This window comes from Ictidomys tridecemlineatus, chromosome 2 (genome assembly GCF_052094955.1).
Source record: "Ictidomys tridecemlineatus isolate mIctTri1 chromosome 2, mIctTri1.hap1, whole genome shotgun sequence".
Classification (NCBI taxonomy): Eukaryota; Metazoa; Chordata; class Mammalia; order Rodentia; family Sciuridae; genus Ictidomys; species Ictidomys tridecemlineatus.
Window position 1 is genome coordinate 218,515,749 of NC_135478.1, and position 18,149 is coordinate 218,533,897.

General features: G+C 38.6%; 1 protein-coding gene across 3 annotated transcripts in view; it reads left to right on the top strand.

Moving 5' to 3' along the window:
- The window catches only part of Agk (acylglycerol kinase), a 77,320-nt gene that overhangs the window by 8,921 nt on the left and 50,250 nt on the right, over positions 1–18,149 (top strand). For all 3 annotated transcript variants that reach the window (XM_078040670.1, XM_078040671.1, XM_078040672.1), the window contains exons 3-4: positions 15,021–15,060; positions 17,803–17,882. In XM_078040670.1, the coding sequence (XP_077896796.1) occupies positions 15,021–15,060; positions 17,803–17,882 (120 nt within the window). The remainder of the gene's footprint in view (positions 1–15,020; positions 15,061–17,802; positions 17,883–18,149) is intronic.

An 18,149-nucleotide genomic window follows, 5' to 3' on the forward strand; every position in this document is an offset into this window, starting at 1 on the left:
TATTTTAGGTGGTTTTGCACCTCAGATCTCTTAACATGTTCACTTTCTTCTGTCTGACTTCACTGTCACTATGCTCATCCACACTACCATCCATTTTCTCACCTGGATCCTTACTAGCCCCTCGCTGTTCCCCTTGTACCTACTCTTGCCTGTTTCTAAGGTTTTTGACACACCATTGCCAGAGTGTTCTTTTACAAGTGCAGATTACTATTGCTTTTAGGGTCAAGTCCACTATTCTTACCAGCTGTACATGAGTTTGGCCCCATCTGCAAACATCTCCAGCCTTGCCTTACTCTACAGTTAGCATGTGGAACTTGCAGGTCTTCTGAAATGACTTGTTCTTTCTGTTTCAAGGTTCCTTGGAGGGTTTTTTGCATGTCATTCCCTCTGGGCACACTGACTTCTTTCCAAGGCAACTACCATTTCTTCAGGTCTCAAATGTTGTTATTTCTCAGAGGAAGTCTTCTCTGTCCCTTCAATTTTGAGTTAGGCAATCTTTCTATATTTTCTCCATGGCTGTGAACTCCTGTATAAAAGTCACTTTGTTCTGTTGGTTTCTTCTCTTATGTCATAAAACTTTGTTTTGCTCATGTTGTCCCTAAGGCCCATCACATAGAAGGTACTTGACACATTGTGTTTGTGAAAGAGGGAACACACAAGAGAATGAAGGGATGAGGGCTCAGGCAGGATATCACTTGTGTTGACTGTCCACTTCCCAACCTTCATCCTGAAGGAAATAATGCACTAAATCTGTAGTCAGATTTCTCTTTCATTTTCCACCAAATTTATTTTAAAATATTCATTAATTCCTCCATTTCCTGTTCTATTTTCTCTTTGCTCATTCTTAGGCAACTTAACTCTAATTTTAAAGAGAAAATTAAAAACACTGGGCATGCATCCCTGCATGCATGCTTCTGTTCTCTTTCTGTCTCAGTGGATGGATTTGCCTCCTGCCTAGCCCCTCTAAGCTCTCAGCCACATCCCATCCTTACCCTGTTGTCTTCACTTATATCGTCTTCACTTTCTGCTTCTTTCTCCTGTTTGTCAGAACCCTTCCAGGCTTGAATGTGTCTTTGCACACTGGGGTATTCCCATTCCTTTACTGTCCGCCCCCTTCCCTTTCTGCATTTTTGAATGTGTACCTCATATTGGCAATCTCTACGTCCATTTCAGAATAAGCTTAATAAAATTTGGCATATAGTCTGTCATTTGATTGCTCATGCTCTTGAGATGAGTGGTTTCTTAGTTATTAAATTAAGAGGGTATTTTTTCAATCTTGAGTTACCACATTTGATTCTCTTCAACTGTATCACTTTCATTTATCTTTGAGATGTCTTCTTGCTCTGCTTGTCCTTCCAATGCTGGTGTCCCCCAGTTTCCCTTCTCACTCTGTGATTATAACTGCATGTTGTTTTCAGTTATGATACATAGATTTTGGGGCCATCATGTTTTTATCGACCAGACCTGTGTCTCTTGAGAATCTCTTGAGAGTCTGTGTAAATAGGAAAAAAAAAACCTTTTTGTAGTAGAGTTGGGAAGAATTGCATATTTTAATTTATTTTTATTCTGTTTCTTTTTTATTTCTGCCTTTAATTTCTCTTTTGACATCAGGTATTTATTTGCAGGTTTTATTCCACTAGTGATAGTTAATAGTATACCAACATTTTCTTCTCTATTGGGAATTCCTCCCTCTTCTTTTTTCTCCTTTCTCCCAAGTTTCAAAGACAAAGTCTATGCTTTCTTTTTCTTCTGCATAATTTCCCCACAGCAGGTCGCAGTAGTTGACAGGAGCAGCGGGGACTGCTCTCAACTCAGTAAGAGTGATTGAAGAGGAGGAAATGGCCCTGTTTGCTGAAAGGAAAGAGAATTTAAGTATTGCTCATTCCTCTTCAACTGCTCTTACCGAGCTTTCTGGGTTCCCTGGGGAAGATGATGTTCCAGGTTGCTCAGTTCATCATGTCAGCAGTTTACCTGCAGTAGCTTCCCACTCATTTCCAGTCCTTTCAGTAGCAAAGAATCTGCTAATAGAAAGTAGAGAAAGCAGCATAAGAAAGGAGGCAGTATAGTATAAAAGTTGTCTCTGGACTCAGACAGAAGTGACACTTGATAGCAGTGTGACTCTGGGCTCTCATCTGTAGAATGGGGATGATAACAGCATCTCATTGGGACATTAAAGCTTTGAATAAGATAACTGAAATTTTTAGCTTAGTGTCTGCTGGATATAAAAGTTTGATAAATGTTAGTGTGAGTATATTGATATAATCAATACTACTTTGGGATTACATAAATACTGATGGTGACTGGGCAATGAGTGACTTGAGGGACAGCTAATGGAGCAGGAAAACAAGGACCTGCCAGATGGTCTAATAAGACCTTCAGTTACACCTTCCATGTGTAACAAAACAACTTGGAAAAGTCTAGTTTGAAGACTGACAACCACAAAAGAGGCAGGGGGTAAGCAGTTCTGGCCAGTAAGCCATATCCAAACCCTGTCCTTCTGACTCGAGCTCAGATTGTTCCTGTCATCACTGGAACCTTGTTCGTGCTTATGCTGGCTCTGGTGTGTCTTCCTGTGGTTTTGGCCAGTGAGCCATGGCACTCCTTCTCAACTAACCTGCTTGGCTCGGTAGTTAACAGTGGCTCTGCTCCTGCTTAGTTTTGGCTCCAAGTTCTCAGTTTACTCATTTGGCTCCATGCTTTCAACACCAATTCTGCCATCAACCTTGGCTTGTGATCCAAGACTTTCTCCTATTTATTTTGGTGGAGCATCAGTCTTCTCTAGTTATCTGAATTCCTGGTACCCTTTCCTAGAAATTAAAAATCTCACAATACCATAAATCCCTTAACATTAAGTTTGCAAAGAAAATGTAGCTATGGTCTTGAGCCTTGGGTTCATAGATTTTTATTACTGTTGAAGGTTTTTTTCTCCACACATAGAAAATCAGGATTACTGTACTTTGGCTTTTCTAAGCATTGGTGGGAGTTGCCTTTCAAGTTATATGGTAAAAAACAATTTCTTAAATGAGAAAAAAATAATTGGCTATAAGTTTGCTTAACAGGTGTGTTCAGCGTCATTTAATTTTATTAAGAATTTAGAGATAATGGTGATAATATTATCTAACAATCAGTGATTGCCATGTGCCAGACAGGATTCTAAGCACCTTGCATTTAGTAACTCATGTTATCTTTCTAATAACTTTATGAGATGGTTATTAATCTCACACTAACATGAGAATAATAGGTCTCTGCAGATGAAGAAAAAGGGACAGCCAGATTAAGTAATTTGCCCAAGGTCACACAGCAAATAAGTGTCAGCTATGGGGCTGGGGATGTGGCTCAAGTGGTAGCGCGCTCGCCTGGCATGCGTGCGGCACGGGTTCGATCCTCAGCACCACATACCAACAAAGATGTTGTGTCCGCCGAGAACTAAAAACAAATAAATATTAAAAATTCTCTCTCTCTCTCTCTCTCTCTCTCTCTCTCTCTCTCTCTCTCTTCTCTCCTCTCTCACTCTCTCTTTAAAAAAAAAAAAAAAAAGTGTCAGCTATGACCCAAAACCAGGTAGTTTTGATCCTGACCCCTCAAAATGGCTACTGTGTCTCAGATGACACTGGTGATATGAAGACTACATATAATCTGAGAGGGCTTTATGTCATAAGGTCCCTGCGGCATGAGAGGTTATTATAACAGTGCTTCAGAGTCTGGGCTTCAAGTCAGTCAGGTATGGGTTTGAGTCTTGCCTTCATCTCTTGCTAGGCATGTGACTTTGGGCAAGTTATTGAAGCTTGCTGAATGTCACTTTTGTTCATCTGTATAATATGTCCAAGCATTATTTTGATGTTTAAATGAGATAATGACAGCACAAATTGAAAATCTATTTTTACAATAGATGTATAAGGCAGTATGCACTATGTCCTGAGGAGTTTAAAGTAAATGGTAGGGTGTCTAAGGAAAAAAAAAGAATTAATTTTTTAAAAATTTTATCATAGAAATTTTAAACACAAAAATTACAATGATAGAGTGAGTCCCCATGTGACATCACCCAGCTAAAACAAATTTTAACATTTTGTAAGAGGCTGTTGATCTGGACTAGGCACCAGTACTGGGAACAACAGACCAAGCCAATAGAGAGTTTAATTGTGGTAACTGAGCTTTGGTTGATCAGCCCTGTAGCCAGTGAACTAACTGTAAGCTATCAACTATGCTGTAGCCAATTGGCTGGTTGATGAACCAATCTTTAGTCAGTTGGGTTGTTTTTTGTATCTCATTTCTGTTTCTCTGTAAATGCTGCCAGATCACCCTGGTGGCTGAAGTTCTAGAGTCTGCTCTGGTTCTGGGAGATGCCTGATTCATGAATCATTTTTGCTTTGCTCATATAAACTCTACTAGATTTATTTGGCCTAAGGAATTTTCCCTTTTAACCCACTAATCTTCTGTGACCTCTACTTTTTGACTGGACTGTTTTAAAACAAATTTCACATTTTATATCATTTTAACCACAAACACTTCAGTACTTTATCTCCAGTAAGTAAGGACTTGAAAAATTAAGTCACAGTGTCGTTATCAAGAACCTAACAAAATTAAAAATAGGTCTTGTATATTACCTATGTCTGTATTTACATATTTTTAATTGTCCCCAAATTATGGTTTACAGTGCATTTCATTTGAATCAATATCAAAACAAGTTTTATACTTTGTAGTTAGTGCCAACCACTAAAGTGTCTTGAACCATGATTCTCCTCCTTCTCATAATAATTATTTTGGAAATCAGTACTATATTTGCCATGTAGAATTTTCATACCCTGGATTTGTCAGATAGCCTGTCTGCGGTGTTTACTGCTGTGCAGAGACATGTATTAGAGCACGAGGCACAAAGAAAACCTGGTGACTTTATTGAAAATTGTGATAATGTATGTTACAGGCTTTTGACATTCTTTTTTTATTTTGTAAGATATTTAGCTCCATGACTGTATTTTTTTGGCATGCCCTTAGCTTTTGCACCTGAGGCCTGTGTCTCCCATGCCTTGTTTTGGCCGCAGCCATGCATGCATTTGTTCCTCTAGCCCTCCTGGGTCTTGTCAGCTGAGGACTAGATCCAGGTGCTAGAGCTTTGCTCCTCTCATTGTGGCCAGGATCCATTTGGGAGCTCTGAGTCATGCCAAATCTTAGATCCTACTCCAACTTGCTGAGTCAGAATTTGCCCTTTTAGCCATACTTCCAGGTGACTGAAGTTGGAGGTGCTCTGATCAGAGGCATAATTAGATTCTGGTTTCTTATTTGGCAAAAATTCTTGTTAGGCGTGTGGTGGGCTTCATGTGGCATCACTTTAGGAGGCGCGTGGTGACTGGGTGACCTGTTGTTAGTGATATTAAGATTGACCAGTGGATTCAGATGGGATTAGCTAATCTACCCATAAGATAGTTAAGAAGTTCCTGAGAGTTCCTTGAAGCAGAATGAGTGAGAGGGAGCTGTAGAACCCCACTGTGTGGAACCCCAGCAATGAAACCCTGGGTAAGTTTCCTACCCTCTCTGTATGTCAGCTCTCTGTTGATAAACTGGAGATAGTTATAGTACCCATGTCTTTGGGTTGTCATGCAGACCTTTTTGGAACAGTGCTTGGCACAAAGAACACTCTCAATCAGAAATAGCATTTTTTTTTTTTCCTGGCTTTTTCCTTCTCAACTGAGAAAGCATCATAATGATGTCCTTTTCAGTCAGACCTTGTACACTGAGTGGCCCGGTGTTCTAGGTGGTATTCCTCAAGCAGAGGCAGAAAAAAGAAATGCAGTGTATGGAAATTGGTGAGGAGTTTGAGTGGTTTGTAGAATGGCATGTTTTCAGTAGGATTTAGGGAAACCGTTGCGGAAGGCTTGACTACAGGAAGTCTGTAGTATTTAGGGAATAGTGAAGATCTGAAGGGGAGAAGAATGTCAGGAACAAAGTAGCACTCAGCAAGGTTAATCCAGCAGCCCTGTCCCTGGTACATTTGAGGAGAAAGGCATGAAAGTTGAAAGTTGTCAGAAAGATAATAGAGGCCTGGAACATAGGGTTGGCATCAGGAATGGAAAAATAAAAATGTGGATGTGAGATGGTGGTAGTGTGAATAATTTGTGAGCATGGGTGTTGAAGCAGGTGGGCATCTTTCTGGTTTGGTTTTCCCCTACTTATTAGCTATGTGGCCTTGTCAAGTTACTTAATCAACTTAAACTCTGAGCCTTACTTCAAAACAAATATCTATTTGGCAGGCTAGTTGTAAGGATTGGATGAGGGGATATGTGTTAAGTGCCTGCTACTGTGCTGGGCTTGTAAGTTAGCGCTTGGTAAGTGCTAGCTATTGGATTGGGGATGTAGCTTGACTGCCATGCACAAGGCCCTGAGTTTGAACCTCAGCAAAGCACACATGCACACACACACACACACACAAAAAAAAAAAAAAAAAAAACAGGAAAAAAAAGTCAAGCTAATAGTTATATTGCTAGGGGATTGGGTGTTTGGTTGAAGGAGAAGAATGTGGAAGAAACCCTTTTCTAGCCTCAAGACTAGGATAATTGGTGATATAGAAAGAGGGAAGTTGTCAGGGAGAATTGGTTTGAGGTGGAGCCTTTACATTCTGTTTTAGGTAACGCTGAGTTTGAGACCCTGACAGGATATCTGGATGGAATGTGTTAGATTCGAGGGGTAAATTATGCATGAGTCACACTTGACTAGTCTCATTTTTCTTTTAGTTCAGAATATGATTTCAGGAATGTCTTGTGCTTTGTTTTTCAGTGTCTCTGAGATTTCTGACAAAGCACATGTTTTACCTTAACGCCTGTTGGGAGTAGCCTGACTACAGGCAGTGGCTTGGGGCCTGACTGCCTCCACAGCAGCTGATAAGAAAACTTAATCTCCCTTCCTGCTTTTTTTTTTTTTTAAAGAGAGAGTGAGAGAGGGGAGAGAGAGAGAGAGAGAGAGAGAGAATCTTTAATATTCATCTTTTAGTTCTCGGCGGACACAACATCTTTGTTGGTATGTGGTGCTGAGGATTGAACCCGGGCCACACACATGCCAGGCGAGCGCGCTACCGCTTGAGCCACATCCCCAGCGCCCCCCTTCCTGCTTTTCCTCATTGCAGATTTTGTTGCAAATTTGAGAAAGCTGTTTGTTTTGCTTTTTAGCCACTTTAAAGTTCACCTTTTTCTCTCTCTGCACAGGCTGATGCTGAAATTGGGGTATTAATGGGTGCTATTTAAAGAAGCTCATTTATGGGTAATTAAATTACATGCCTGTCAGCCCAGATTTGATAGGGAATAAGGAAACCTTTTTTTTTTTTTTAAGTACAATGAAGTTTAATTATATTCACTTTCCTTTCAACTCCTTTGTTAGATTATCTGAAAAGCAGATTTCTTTTTTTTTTTTTTTTTCAAAAAATCTGTACTATTTATCCTTTTCCTCATGTTTACTGGGGGGTGCTGAGCTGGAAAGGCAGTAGGTATATTTAAGTTATATTTTGTTGACTTCACATAAGTTTTAGGGATTTTCAGATCAGTGGTTTTAGTTGTTCCAAGCACTGAAGAGAATATCATAGCTGATGCTAAAACTAGCCCCTTTCTAGGTTGTAACCAGCATCTTAAATATTTATGTTTGTAGAACAGGAAAAATACTGACAATAGTTCCTCCTAACTTCTGTGTTTGTAGGTCAGAAGCTGCCCAGATCCATCATGTGTCCTGGATCCCAAAGTGAATATCATTTCATGCGGACTATTTATAGAGAACTTGTTAGGCAGGAGGGAGATGTAAAGGGACTCTCTCATCTAGTGCTTTCTTCTTGAATAGCTTCATAATCTATGTAATGATTTCTGTCTTCTCTTTTTCTATGTAAATAAGCTCAAGTGCTTGATTATATATAACTGAATCCCAATATGCATTTGCTTATAATTGCACATGCAAATTTATAATGGCCAAACAGAAGGAACTAGTTTCCTAGTAAAGTGAATGTTACACAGCATATGGAAAAGTATCTGGCATAGAATGTTTAAATTGGACTGTTGGATGGAAATGAATGGATGATAAAAAGAGCAGAAAATGGGGAGAAGTGAATGAACCATGAAAGTTATCAGTAGAGAACTTATGAGAATTGGGTAGGAGTAGAAATCATTGACAAATTGGCTGGTGGTTACAGCTCTGAAGAGGATGCCCTTTAGTGCTGCCAGAGCCTGGCCTGATGGCAGTGCCATGTGGACCTCAGTGAAAACTCAGCCGCCAGTCACAAAGAACTTTCTTCCTATTGTGTACAGAATTCAGCCAACTAGGATAGTAAGGTAGGAAGAGAAATTGATATTTTGTGGTAACCTAAGTCTAGAATAAGAGAATGGAAAAAGAATGGTTTCATGCTTTAAGAGAAATAGAAAGCTCTGGAGATAAAGGCTTTCTCTGATTCCGTTTCTCTTGGTCAGTAGAGTGAGAGGATAAACTGCAAAACCATCCCCTGCTAATGAAAACTTCGCTAAGCAGGCCAAATGATCAGCTTGGTTAGGTGAGAAAACCACTCAGGGGATGCCATCTTTCATGAACTTCCTATCCTGAATTGGAGGGGGAACAAGTTGTGTGCAAAAAACATGGGAAATTAGAAGGTACTTGAAGTATACACAAGTAGTAACTTGTTCCACATAAGTATAGAGTAAAATGGCTAGGGTCTGGTAATACATTGGGAAAGGGTGATTTTTGGAGTTGAGGCCTTTCCATCATGGACAGAGGTTGAGTTTGGCTAATAAATGTTCTTGAATTATTAAATAGAGTGGTGCTAGATTCAGTTGCTGGATTTTACCTAAGCTCACTTGTAGGAAGAAAGTACAATAAACCTATGTGGTAATCCATGGATTAGGTGGCTGTTGGTGGTTGCATTTGCCTATGTATATCATGAAAGAATGGACAGTGCTTTGTTGATTGTGTTTTTGTCACTGGGGAATACAGAATATAGGCAGAGTGCAGAGAATCAGGAGACTGAAGTTCTGAGCCTTCTAGCTAAACTTCTAACCATGGGCGATTCTAGGCTGAAGATTTCTTTGTACTAAGTTAATTAGATAGCTTTGTACTAAGTTAATTAGTTACTTTGTAAAGGTCAAAGGAAATGAGAAACACAGCTTAAGTGAACATACCAGAATCACTTGGGATTTAGAGACCTGAGATTGAAGCTGTACATGTTTTGTGTGTCTTTGCCCAGATGAGAATCACTGCCGTAGTAAACTTTGTTACTAATGGATATTGTCTTATGGTTTGATTTATAGGGATCGGCATGTGTGAAGGAAAGATTGAAAAGTGTTAGACTAGATAATTTCTAAGGACTTTTTCAGCCTTAAAGCTTCAGATTTCTAGGAAATGGAGCTTGGGCTTGGATACTTTCACAAAGGCATTTTATTTGCCTGGATGCTGTATAGCTTTCATATTTGAAGAAATAAAAATAGTAAAAACAGGGATTGTAAGCCTGAAAATTGCTGTATATATTAAGGAGTTCCTGCTTGACTGGTGGGTAAGTTCATATCTCTGGGGTAAATCACAGAGCTTATGTTTAAATGAGATAAAACATATTTTTGGCAAGGGCTTCTGGAGAGGATCAACTTCACTGTGACATGGCATACTGACATTCCATTGGTGTTGGTTTATTCTTCATTCTGGGTATTTTATTAATTTCATTGTTAACTAGCAACTTTACTTCCTCCTTTTCTACTTGCCTGCCTTTCCTTCTTTCTCCCTCCTTTTGTAGCAAGGACATTCTTGAGAAAATGCTCTTGGCTTGCATTATATTATTAAAAATGTTAACCCTTGCATTGTTAAAATTGCCACCAACTAACATGTGGGGCATGTAACATCAGAAAAGAGGAAACCTAACTTGCTGGCTATTAGCCGCTTCCCGACCTTGGGGCCGCACATAGCTAGGATGGTGCCTGGCGATCAGCCAGAAGGCCTTACCGTGGGTTGTGACGAAAAATTGAACCACCTCTAGGATAGGCTCAGAACCCTTCCGCCTTCATCTCCCATTACTGCCTATAGGATGGGTGTACATGTGAATTCTCCCCACCCTGCTGATCTTTATCCTGATTGGCTCCTGTACATTATATTAGCTGTGTGTGTTTTCTCAATAAATGAGCTCCTGCTTTGACTGGTCTCCCTGACATGTCTGATTGTCCTCTGGCGAGGGATGTGGGCGGTCAGTCGGCCCTCTCCTTTCTTGGCTCGTCCTGGATGGGGCGTGCTCTCCCCATCTTTCCCGCAGGTCAGGAGGGAACAAGGGCTAAAATCCCCTAGACATCTAAACTTGAAATCTGTTTTGTTCAAAGCAAAACTCTTTGCATGCATCAAGGGAAAAGCCGGTGGTAGGACTTATATGTTCCTCTAGACTGTAGTGGGAAATACCCTTTTTGGGAAACAGTATGGATCAATGGGATTTTTCTCTCTGTGTAAAATTGTTATTGAAATAACTTATTTTGCAGTCCTGAGGTAATAAATAAAACATTTATGACTTGGAATAAATTGAGAGCATCCCATTACTTGTAGTAGCAGGCATGTTCATATTCTTTTAAAGCTTCAGGCAGTGACGTCAGCAGATTTTTTCATTTTCTGATCCAGAGGCTTCTGATTTCTGTCAAAGAACTCACATTTCAATATTGAGTAGGTCTTCAGGGATCCTTTCTGATATGACTATGTTTTGTAGTGCCTCTTGTAAATTGTGTTTAACTTCAGTTCCCTGAAGATAGCTTGGTATTCTGGAAAGAACATGGGCTTAGAATTTACATACAGTTACTTTATTTGTTTGGTAACAGGATCTTTGGTTCATGTTCAGATTCTTGACCCATTAGCAATCTGGAATTTTCTGATGATCAGACTCGGTTCAACAGTTTTTGTGATTCCTGGAATGCCAAAAGGCACTCTTCACTTAGCCTTTTTAGAGGTTACTAGTGCCATTACATTTTACATACAGACATGCACACTTTCTGGGATCATCTTGATCTATATAGTTCCCATGGCAGTTTTGGGTTTTCATCCTGTTCTACACCATGACTCTTTTGTGCTTTGGTGGGATTCATACTGGAGAACCATCTCAGCTGATTCATACTGGAGAACCATCTCAGCTGATCTGCTAGTTCAAGAATGCCAGATACTCATACTAAGTATAACCTTCAGTTTTTCTTCCAGGACATAGTCTGCATATCTGAGTATAGTTGATCCTTCCTGTTCAAACATTTGCCACTTACTTATTAACAAGTATTTATTGAGTATTCTCTGTCTATAAGAGTCTATGCTGTGGGCTGGGGAAGAGCAAATGGTGAATTATCCATGACTTCAAGAAGTTTATAATCTAAGAAGAAAGATAAGGCAAACAAGTTTGTGTGTGGTAAGGTGAGGGAATTGGTCACATTGAATTTGGAATTTTTGTTTAAAGTGAGGGATGAAATGTTCAAATCTTTGTAGGTATAAAGTCCATAGTGTCTTTTAGGAACAGGAAAACATGCATTTTGCTAAATGTAGAAGCAAGGACAAGTGGACTTGTGGGAGATAATCATTCAATCATTCTTATCTACAAAATGAGAAAATTCTATAGTACATAGTAATTCCACCCTTGCAAAGTTGTTAGAAAGATTAAGCATTTATAAAAACAATTGCCATGTTATCTGACTGTTATGGTTTGGATATGAAGGGTCCCACAACAGCTCTTGTATTATTGGAGAAATGGTTGGAGGTGAGATGATTGGATTGTGAAAGCTGTAACTAATCAGGCTTGGTGGACTGGGTGGTAACTGTAGGTAGGTGGGGCATGGCTAGAGAAGGTGGGTCACTGGAGGTGTGCCTTGGAAGCCTACTTCTGCTTTGGAAAGGTACATCTTCCTTGTGGCCTCTCCCCGCTTCCTCTCTCTCTGCTTCCTGAACCTGCCTTGAACTGAGCAGCTTCCCTCACTGAGCCCTTCCCCGGTGATGTGCTGCCTCAGCTTGGGCCTAGAAAAATGACGCTGGCCATCTGTTGACTGACACCTCTGAAACTGTGATCCCCAGTAAACTTTTCCTCCTCTAAGTTGTTCTTCTTGGGCATTTTAGTCACAGTGACAAAAAGCTAACTAAAACACTGGCAAACAGTATTGCTTTATGAATTTTAAGTTATTTTCTATTCTAACAGTGCTGCCATTACTGAATCAATTTGGGAATTTGTTTTTTGAAATAGTTTTCAGAGCTTGCTGTAGATCATCAAAGTATAGTTAGCCCTATTAGGGAAAAAATTACATCTGTACTGAACATGTATAGATTTTTCTTGTTATTGTTCCCTAAATAATACAGTTACATAACATTTACCTTGTATATTAAATATTGAAAGTATTGGATTTTGATATCTATGGAGGGTAGAACCTATCCCTCTCAGATACTTAACAACTACCACATTTCAATGGAAGAAATCTTTTTTTCTTTACGAATATGTTTGATTTTTAAAAACAGACTCATTCAGAAAATATCAAGATTCGTAATACTGTTCAGATATTGAAGTTAAGTATGATTATAATGGGATTTTCTTTTGTAGTATCTATATTGGTGCATGTTTTGGCTTTCTCAAGGGGACATTGACAGAGTATTGTATTTGGGACAATGAATTCAGGGAATTAACTATCATAAAATCTTCTGATTTTTGAGGAGCACTCTGATAAATTAGGCAGTATTAATAAGCTCAAGAGACCTGAGGACTTTCATATATTTAATTATAAGTTAGCCATCAAAATTTTCCTTTTAGCAATAAAGAATTTAGCAGGGGGAAATGTTCCAAAGTGCTACGCCATTATTCTTGTATACATTTGGTAGTTTTCTTTGGAGCTAGGTAAGTACACAGGAATCTGTGGCTGAAATGCAGCGAGGATAGTATTCTCTGCTTGTGAACCAGAGAAGTCTGTGGCCTTTAGACATCCATCCCCATAGTGGGGAAGGGACCTGTAAGGAAGAAGTAGAGGAAATGGATGTGGATGGAGAGACAGGTTTGCAATTTTTAAAGGCCTAGAAGACTTGTGCAGAAGGATCCACAGGCAAATTTCATAGGAGATTGGAGGCACAGGCAAATTTCATAGGAGATTGGAGGCACAAGCAAATCAGCCTGCCAGAAAAAAAATTAAAAGGAAGTGGTTGGGGAGCATAGGGGTGAGTGGCTGGAAGCTGCATTCCCAGGATGGTGTGGGAGCTGGTGTGGGGTTAGCATAGTCCAGGGGAGATCTAGTAACCATGCCCAGGTTACTGTGGGAAACCTGATATTACATTATGACCCAGAGGTTATGGTGGGTTCAATATTTTATCTCACATTGTATATAAGATTCTAAATGTGAAGTACCAAGTAAATTATAAAAGCTTATGAGCATGTTAATTATTTTTAAATGTTTTACTAATTTGTACCTGAATTTACCTCATCTTATAGAATGTTTTTTGTTTTTTTGTTGATGTTGAAATGATTCACTGGGAACATGTGATGGGGAGGGATGCAGGGAACAGAGCAAAGTGTGTTTGGGAGTCCTGAGTGGGCAAGGAGGAGAAGTTGACAAAGCTGTCATGCCTCCTGGGCAGCGGTGGGGCAGTCTTACAAGAAGCTGGGGTCTAGGCCTGGTTGCCAGGGCCAGCTGTGGGCCAGACTTCACTAGGGATTGGTTTCCCTGAGCTTTTTATCTTTTGAGGTTCTATGGAATATCACTCTCAGGTTTCAGATTGGTACTGTTGATAGTTCCCTTTGGATAGTGTTTTCCTATTGAAGCTGACTGCTCAGAGACTTTGAGGGGTTATTCTACAGCCTAGCTGTGGAAGAAAAGTCATCAAGTAGCCTTTGACTAGAACTATGGCAAAAACCCACAGGTTGTTTATATTCATTTCTTTTCCTTCAACCTTAAATATTAAAAACAAATTTGAAGTTACTTTGAAAATGCAAAATTCAAAGTCCTTACTGTTATAAAAAGAATCTAGAAAGTGAATATAAATAAAACAACCCTATTTACCTTTTAAATTTTACAAATTAATTTCCTTAACTGTTGTTAACCAGGTGATCAATGTCAGCAATGTGCATGAACACACTCTCATGTGGGGAAGATTCTGGGGCCCTGTAGGCAATCAGAGTCATTCAGAGTGCTCTTAGGACACATTTTAGAGACCTTTGTGTTAAATAGATGAATATATTCTGACAGAATACTTTTTTGAAAGCCAGAATTTTGCCTCTTGACAAAATTTTCTATTTATGATATAATTGAGAGTCTGACAGTAATATAAAAAATAGGAAATTTAGGTAAAATAGTAGCAGAAGCAACTAAACATCAAACTTATTTCTGACAAATGACCTGATTAATTTCTACTAGATAAGAAAAAAATCAGGATATGTGTATATATTTTATTGTTGCCTAATAAATTACCACAAACTTAGTGGTTTGACATAAATTTATTATGTCTTCTGGATTAGAAGTCAACATGGATCTTACTGGCTGAAATCAGGTGTCAGCAAAAATTGCTATCCTTTTGGGGGCCTTAGGGGAAATCCCTTTCCCTGTCTTTCCAGCTCTAGAAGCTGCCACATTCCTGGGATTCTGGCCTTCTTCAAAGCCTGCAATCCACTATCCTTGTGGAGTCACATCTGCCTCTGATCACAGTTGGGAAAGCTGCTGTGCTTTAAGGCTCTTTCCAACAATCCAGAACAGCCTTAGTGTCTCAAAGTCCTGAATTCAGTCACATGTATAAAGTCCCTTTGCCATGTAAAGTAGCACACCCTCAAGTTTGGGGCATTAGGATATGGACATTTTGGGGAGAGGGTATTATTCTTCCTACACAGTAGAAGCACTTAATGCAGAATTTCATATAGAGATGTATTTTTCAAATGTGCCTATAACTTATCAGGATCAGCTCTTTTAGAAACTTTTACTTGGATATTTATAGGGAAGAGAGGCATTTATTTGAAAAATAAACCCCACAAATTTTGTGTGGCTCTTAATCTCCTATGAAAGTTAATACTAATGTTAGTTCTCTTTTGTTTGCTTTGATAGTGATAACCTGCTAAGAAGAGCAGCCTGTCAAGAAGCTCAGGTAATGCTGTTTTTCTGTGATAAAATTAAAACTCCCCTTATCTCCATGGTGCAGGAAACCCATGCTACTCCAGGGATGTGCAGAGGGTCTTGCGTCAGTGCAGTCTGGCAATTTTTTCCCACTATCAGGGGATGAATCGGGCTGAGAGCCAACTTGGAGTAGAAGGGAGGAAGTGAACCATCTGGTGAAGAACAGTTCTAACGCCCACCCCGTTATGGCTTGCTTTTCTGGATCACTCCCAAGAACACATAACTGGACTGGCTCTGGAAATTTGTTCATGTCTGCAGTTGTCCTTGAAAATCTGGCTAAACTCTGAACCATCTCTGATCCAAATAATCCCCAAGAGTATCAGTTTAGAGCAGGTGTTACCTCTGAAAGTCAAATCTTAAAATTGTTGATTCATATTTTAAAGCCCATTTCTTTAACACAGCTGATTCATACTATGAGCACTCTTATCAGAATTCCATGGGATTTTCCTTAAACTTTATTTATCTGGTTGTGGTTAAGTAGAGTAGAATTGTAAATCCTTTTAAATTTAAGAGCACATTTTGTCCCCCCCACCCCCGTCTCGTTTGTATATTATACTTCACTGGTGAGTTTTTGTGACTAGTTCCTTCTTCGTTATATGTCATTTAAACTTATGAAGCCAGAAATGCACCCCCCCCCAACAAAAAATAGCTCATCAAAATAAAAAATGGCAAAAGAATGGAGCATTTAGTGGAAGTAGGTGGCAAACCTCATGTTTGTTTCTGAAATGTTTTCATGGATGACAATGACAATCATAACAGATACTATTAATAAATTCCTGACTTCACTGATTGTTATCTGTTCTAAATCTGTTTGAAGAATTTGGTTTTAAAATATCTCATGATTCCAAGTTTTTCATTCAAATAAACTTTAAATTTTTAACATAATTTTTAGTTGACACAGTATTTGTATATATTTATAGGTCACAGTATGATACTTTGATACATGTATGCAATGTATAATCAAGGTAATTATCAAGTAAATTTTAATATCAAATTCAAGGTGAGTCCTACCTCAGACATCCTCCCTTATTTAAAGTAAATGCCTCCACCTCTGTTCTGAATTCCAGCTCCTCAATTTTTCAGGGACAGTGTTCCTTTAATTTCCTCCCTCTCACATACTGACCTCTCTTTACCATTCTGATTGTCCCCTTCTCCAGCACATGGTTAGCTCCTGCCACCTGACAGAATGGAAGTGGATTCATCCTTATAGTCTTCTATAATTACTTCTTCCATGTCCTTTTTTCAGATTAAATTCTTGAAAGAATGATTTAAAAAAAAATCTCACATAAACTCAACTCAATGTTATCTCATATAAACTCCTTAATACACTGTGAATCTGAGACTGAAGTTGCAAGTGAATAAGCATTCCAGAGAGGAAACCAGGACAAGAAGGACTAATCTAGGACTGTAGATTTCGAAGTGGGCAGGCCAGAGAACTGGGTTAATAAAATTATTTTTGATCACACTTTAGATGAATATGGGTAGAAAAAGAAAGTATTACAGTATTTAGAGATTTGGCAGTAAAATATTAAGGTCTAAGTAAGAGTGAAAGAAATGATAATATAGCAGAAACTTTTTTTTTTAAACAGAGAAAGTGTTTAAGAAAAAAGAAGGAATCTTGTTTGTTTGTTTGTTTTTGTTTTTAGTAAGAAATACGGGTGAGGACTTCTAGTGGACTGTCAGTAGGGTAAATTTAGAGTGAGTTACTTAATAAAAGATCTTTGTATAACTTTCTTTCTTCTCTAGTCTTTACTTTGTACTTCTACACTAGACTTCTGACCCCTTAACCCAGATTTGTTCCCCACCACCCAAGAACTAATTTGTTTCCTTTTTGTGCTTTCCAATTCTCATTTTGTCAACTGTCTTCTCCAGTCCAGACATTGTAGCAGTAGCTCTCACTTAGTTCCCATTTTAAAATCCTCACATCTAGTTTTTTACCTCTTAATTCTACTATAGCCTTATTGTTCATAAAGCAGAACTTGGGGTTTTAGAGCTAGATAAATGTGAATTCTAGACTTGTAATTCAGTAACTCTGTGACTTTGAGTAACTTAATCTGTTGTAATCTTGGCTTTCTAGTCTATAAAACTGAAATTGCATTAAATCTCCTTGGTTTCTCAGAACTAAGAATAATATATGTGAGGGTGGCAAATGCTAGGTGCTTAGTAAATTACGATTTACATTTCTTGTCCCATGCCAGTTGCTGCTATTTTAGTTATTATACAGGGTTTCAAAGAAGAGGAGGCACATAGACTATTAGGTTTAATTTCAATATGTATGAAGCTATGAAGATTAACTGGCAACCCAAAGATTTCTCATGAATAAGTTTTAGTACCAAACGGAAAGAGAAAAAGATGGTATTCTGAAACTAAAGACACATGGGTTGAACTTCTCTCTTGACAGCCTGTGGCCTTACTTGTTATGTTTATAATAATTTTAGGCATATTTTATGGAGAAAAGCTACCTCTAGTAGGTGAAGCAGGATTTTTTTTTTTGTCATTAATGTTACAGGGTTTTTTGTTTGTTTGTTTGTTTTCTTTTTTGTTGTTGTTCTTTATGGGTTTTGTCAATATGAGATTGTGAATAAATATTTGTTTTCTCCAGAGTATATCACATGTCTGATAGAAGTAAATTCTTTTTGGAATGAAAAAATATATGTGATCACTAGCTGAATAAAAGGACATTTACTGAAAACTTTTCTTTTTTCCTTTTCAGGAGTTTGGCAATCAATTAATTCCTCCCAATGCGCAAGTGAAGAAGGCAACTGTCTTTCTCAACCCTGCAGCTTGCAAAGGGTAGTTCAGTTTGTGATTTATTATATGTTCAATGTTTCTAAAGGGGGGAAAAGAAATCACAGAATTTCAGCCAGCTAGTTAGTCTGTGTGGAACTGGAAGAGCTAGGTTTAGTACCCTAGAAGCAAAAAGATACATTTGCGGTGTAGCATTAACAGTTAATGTGAAATAACTATAAAGCTAATTGATGCTTAGCAAACTTGTATAATTGAAGTGTAGTAATCATTCCAGAATTAACACTCACAAAGAAGTCTAATCTGCTTGGAAGT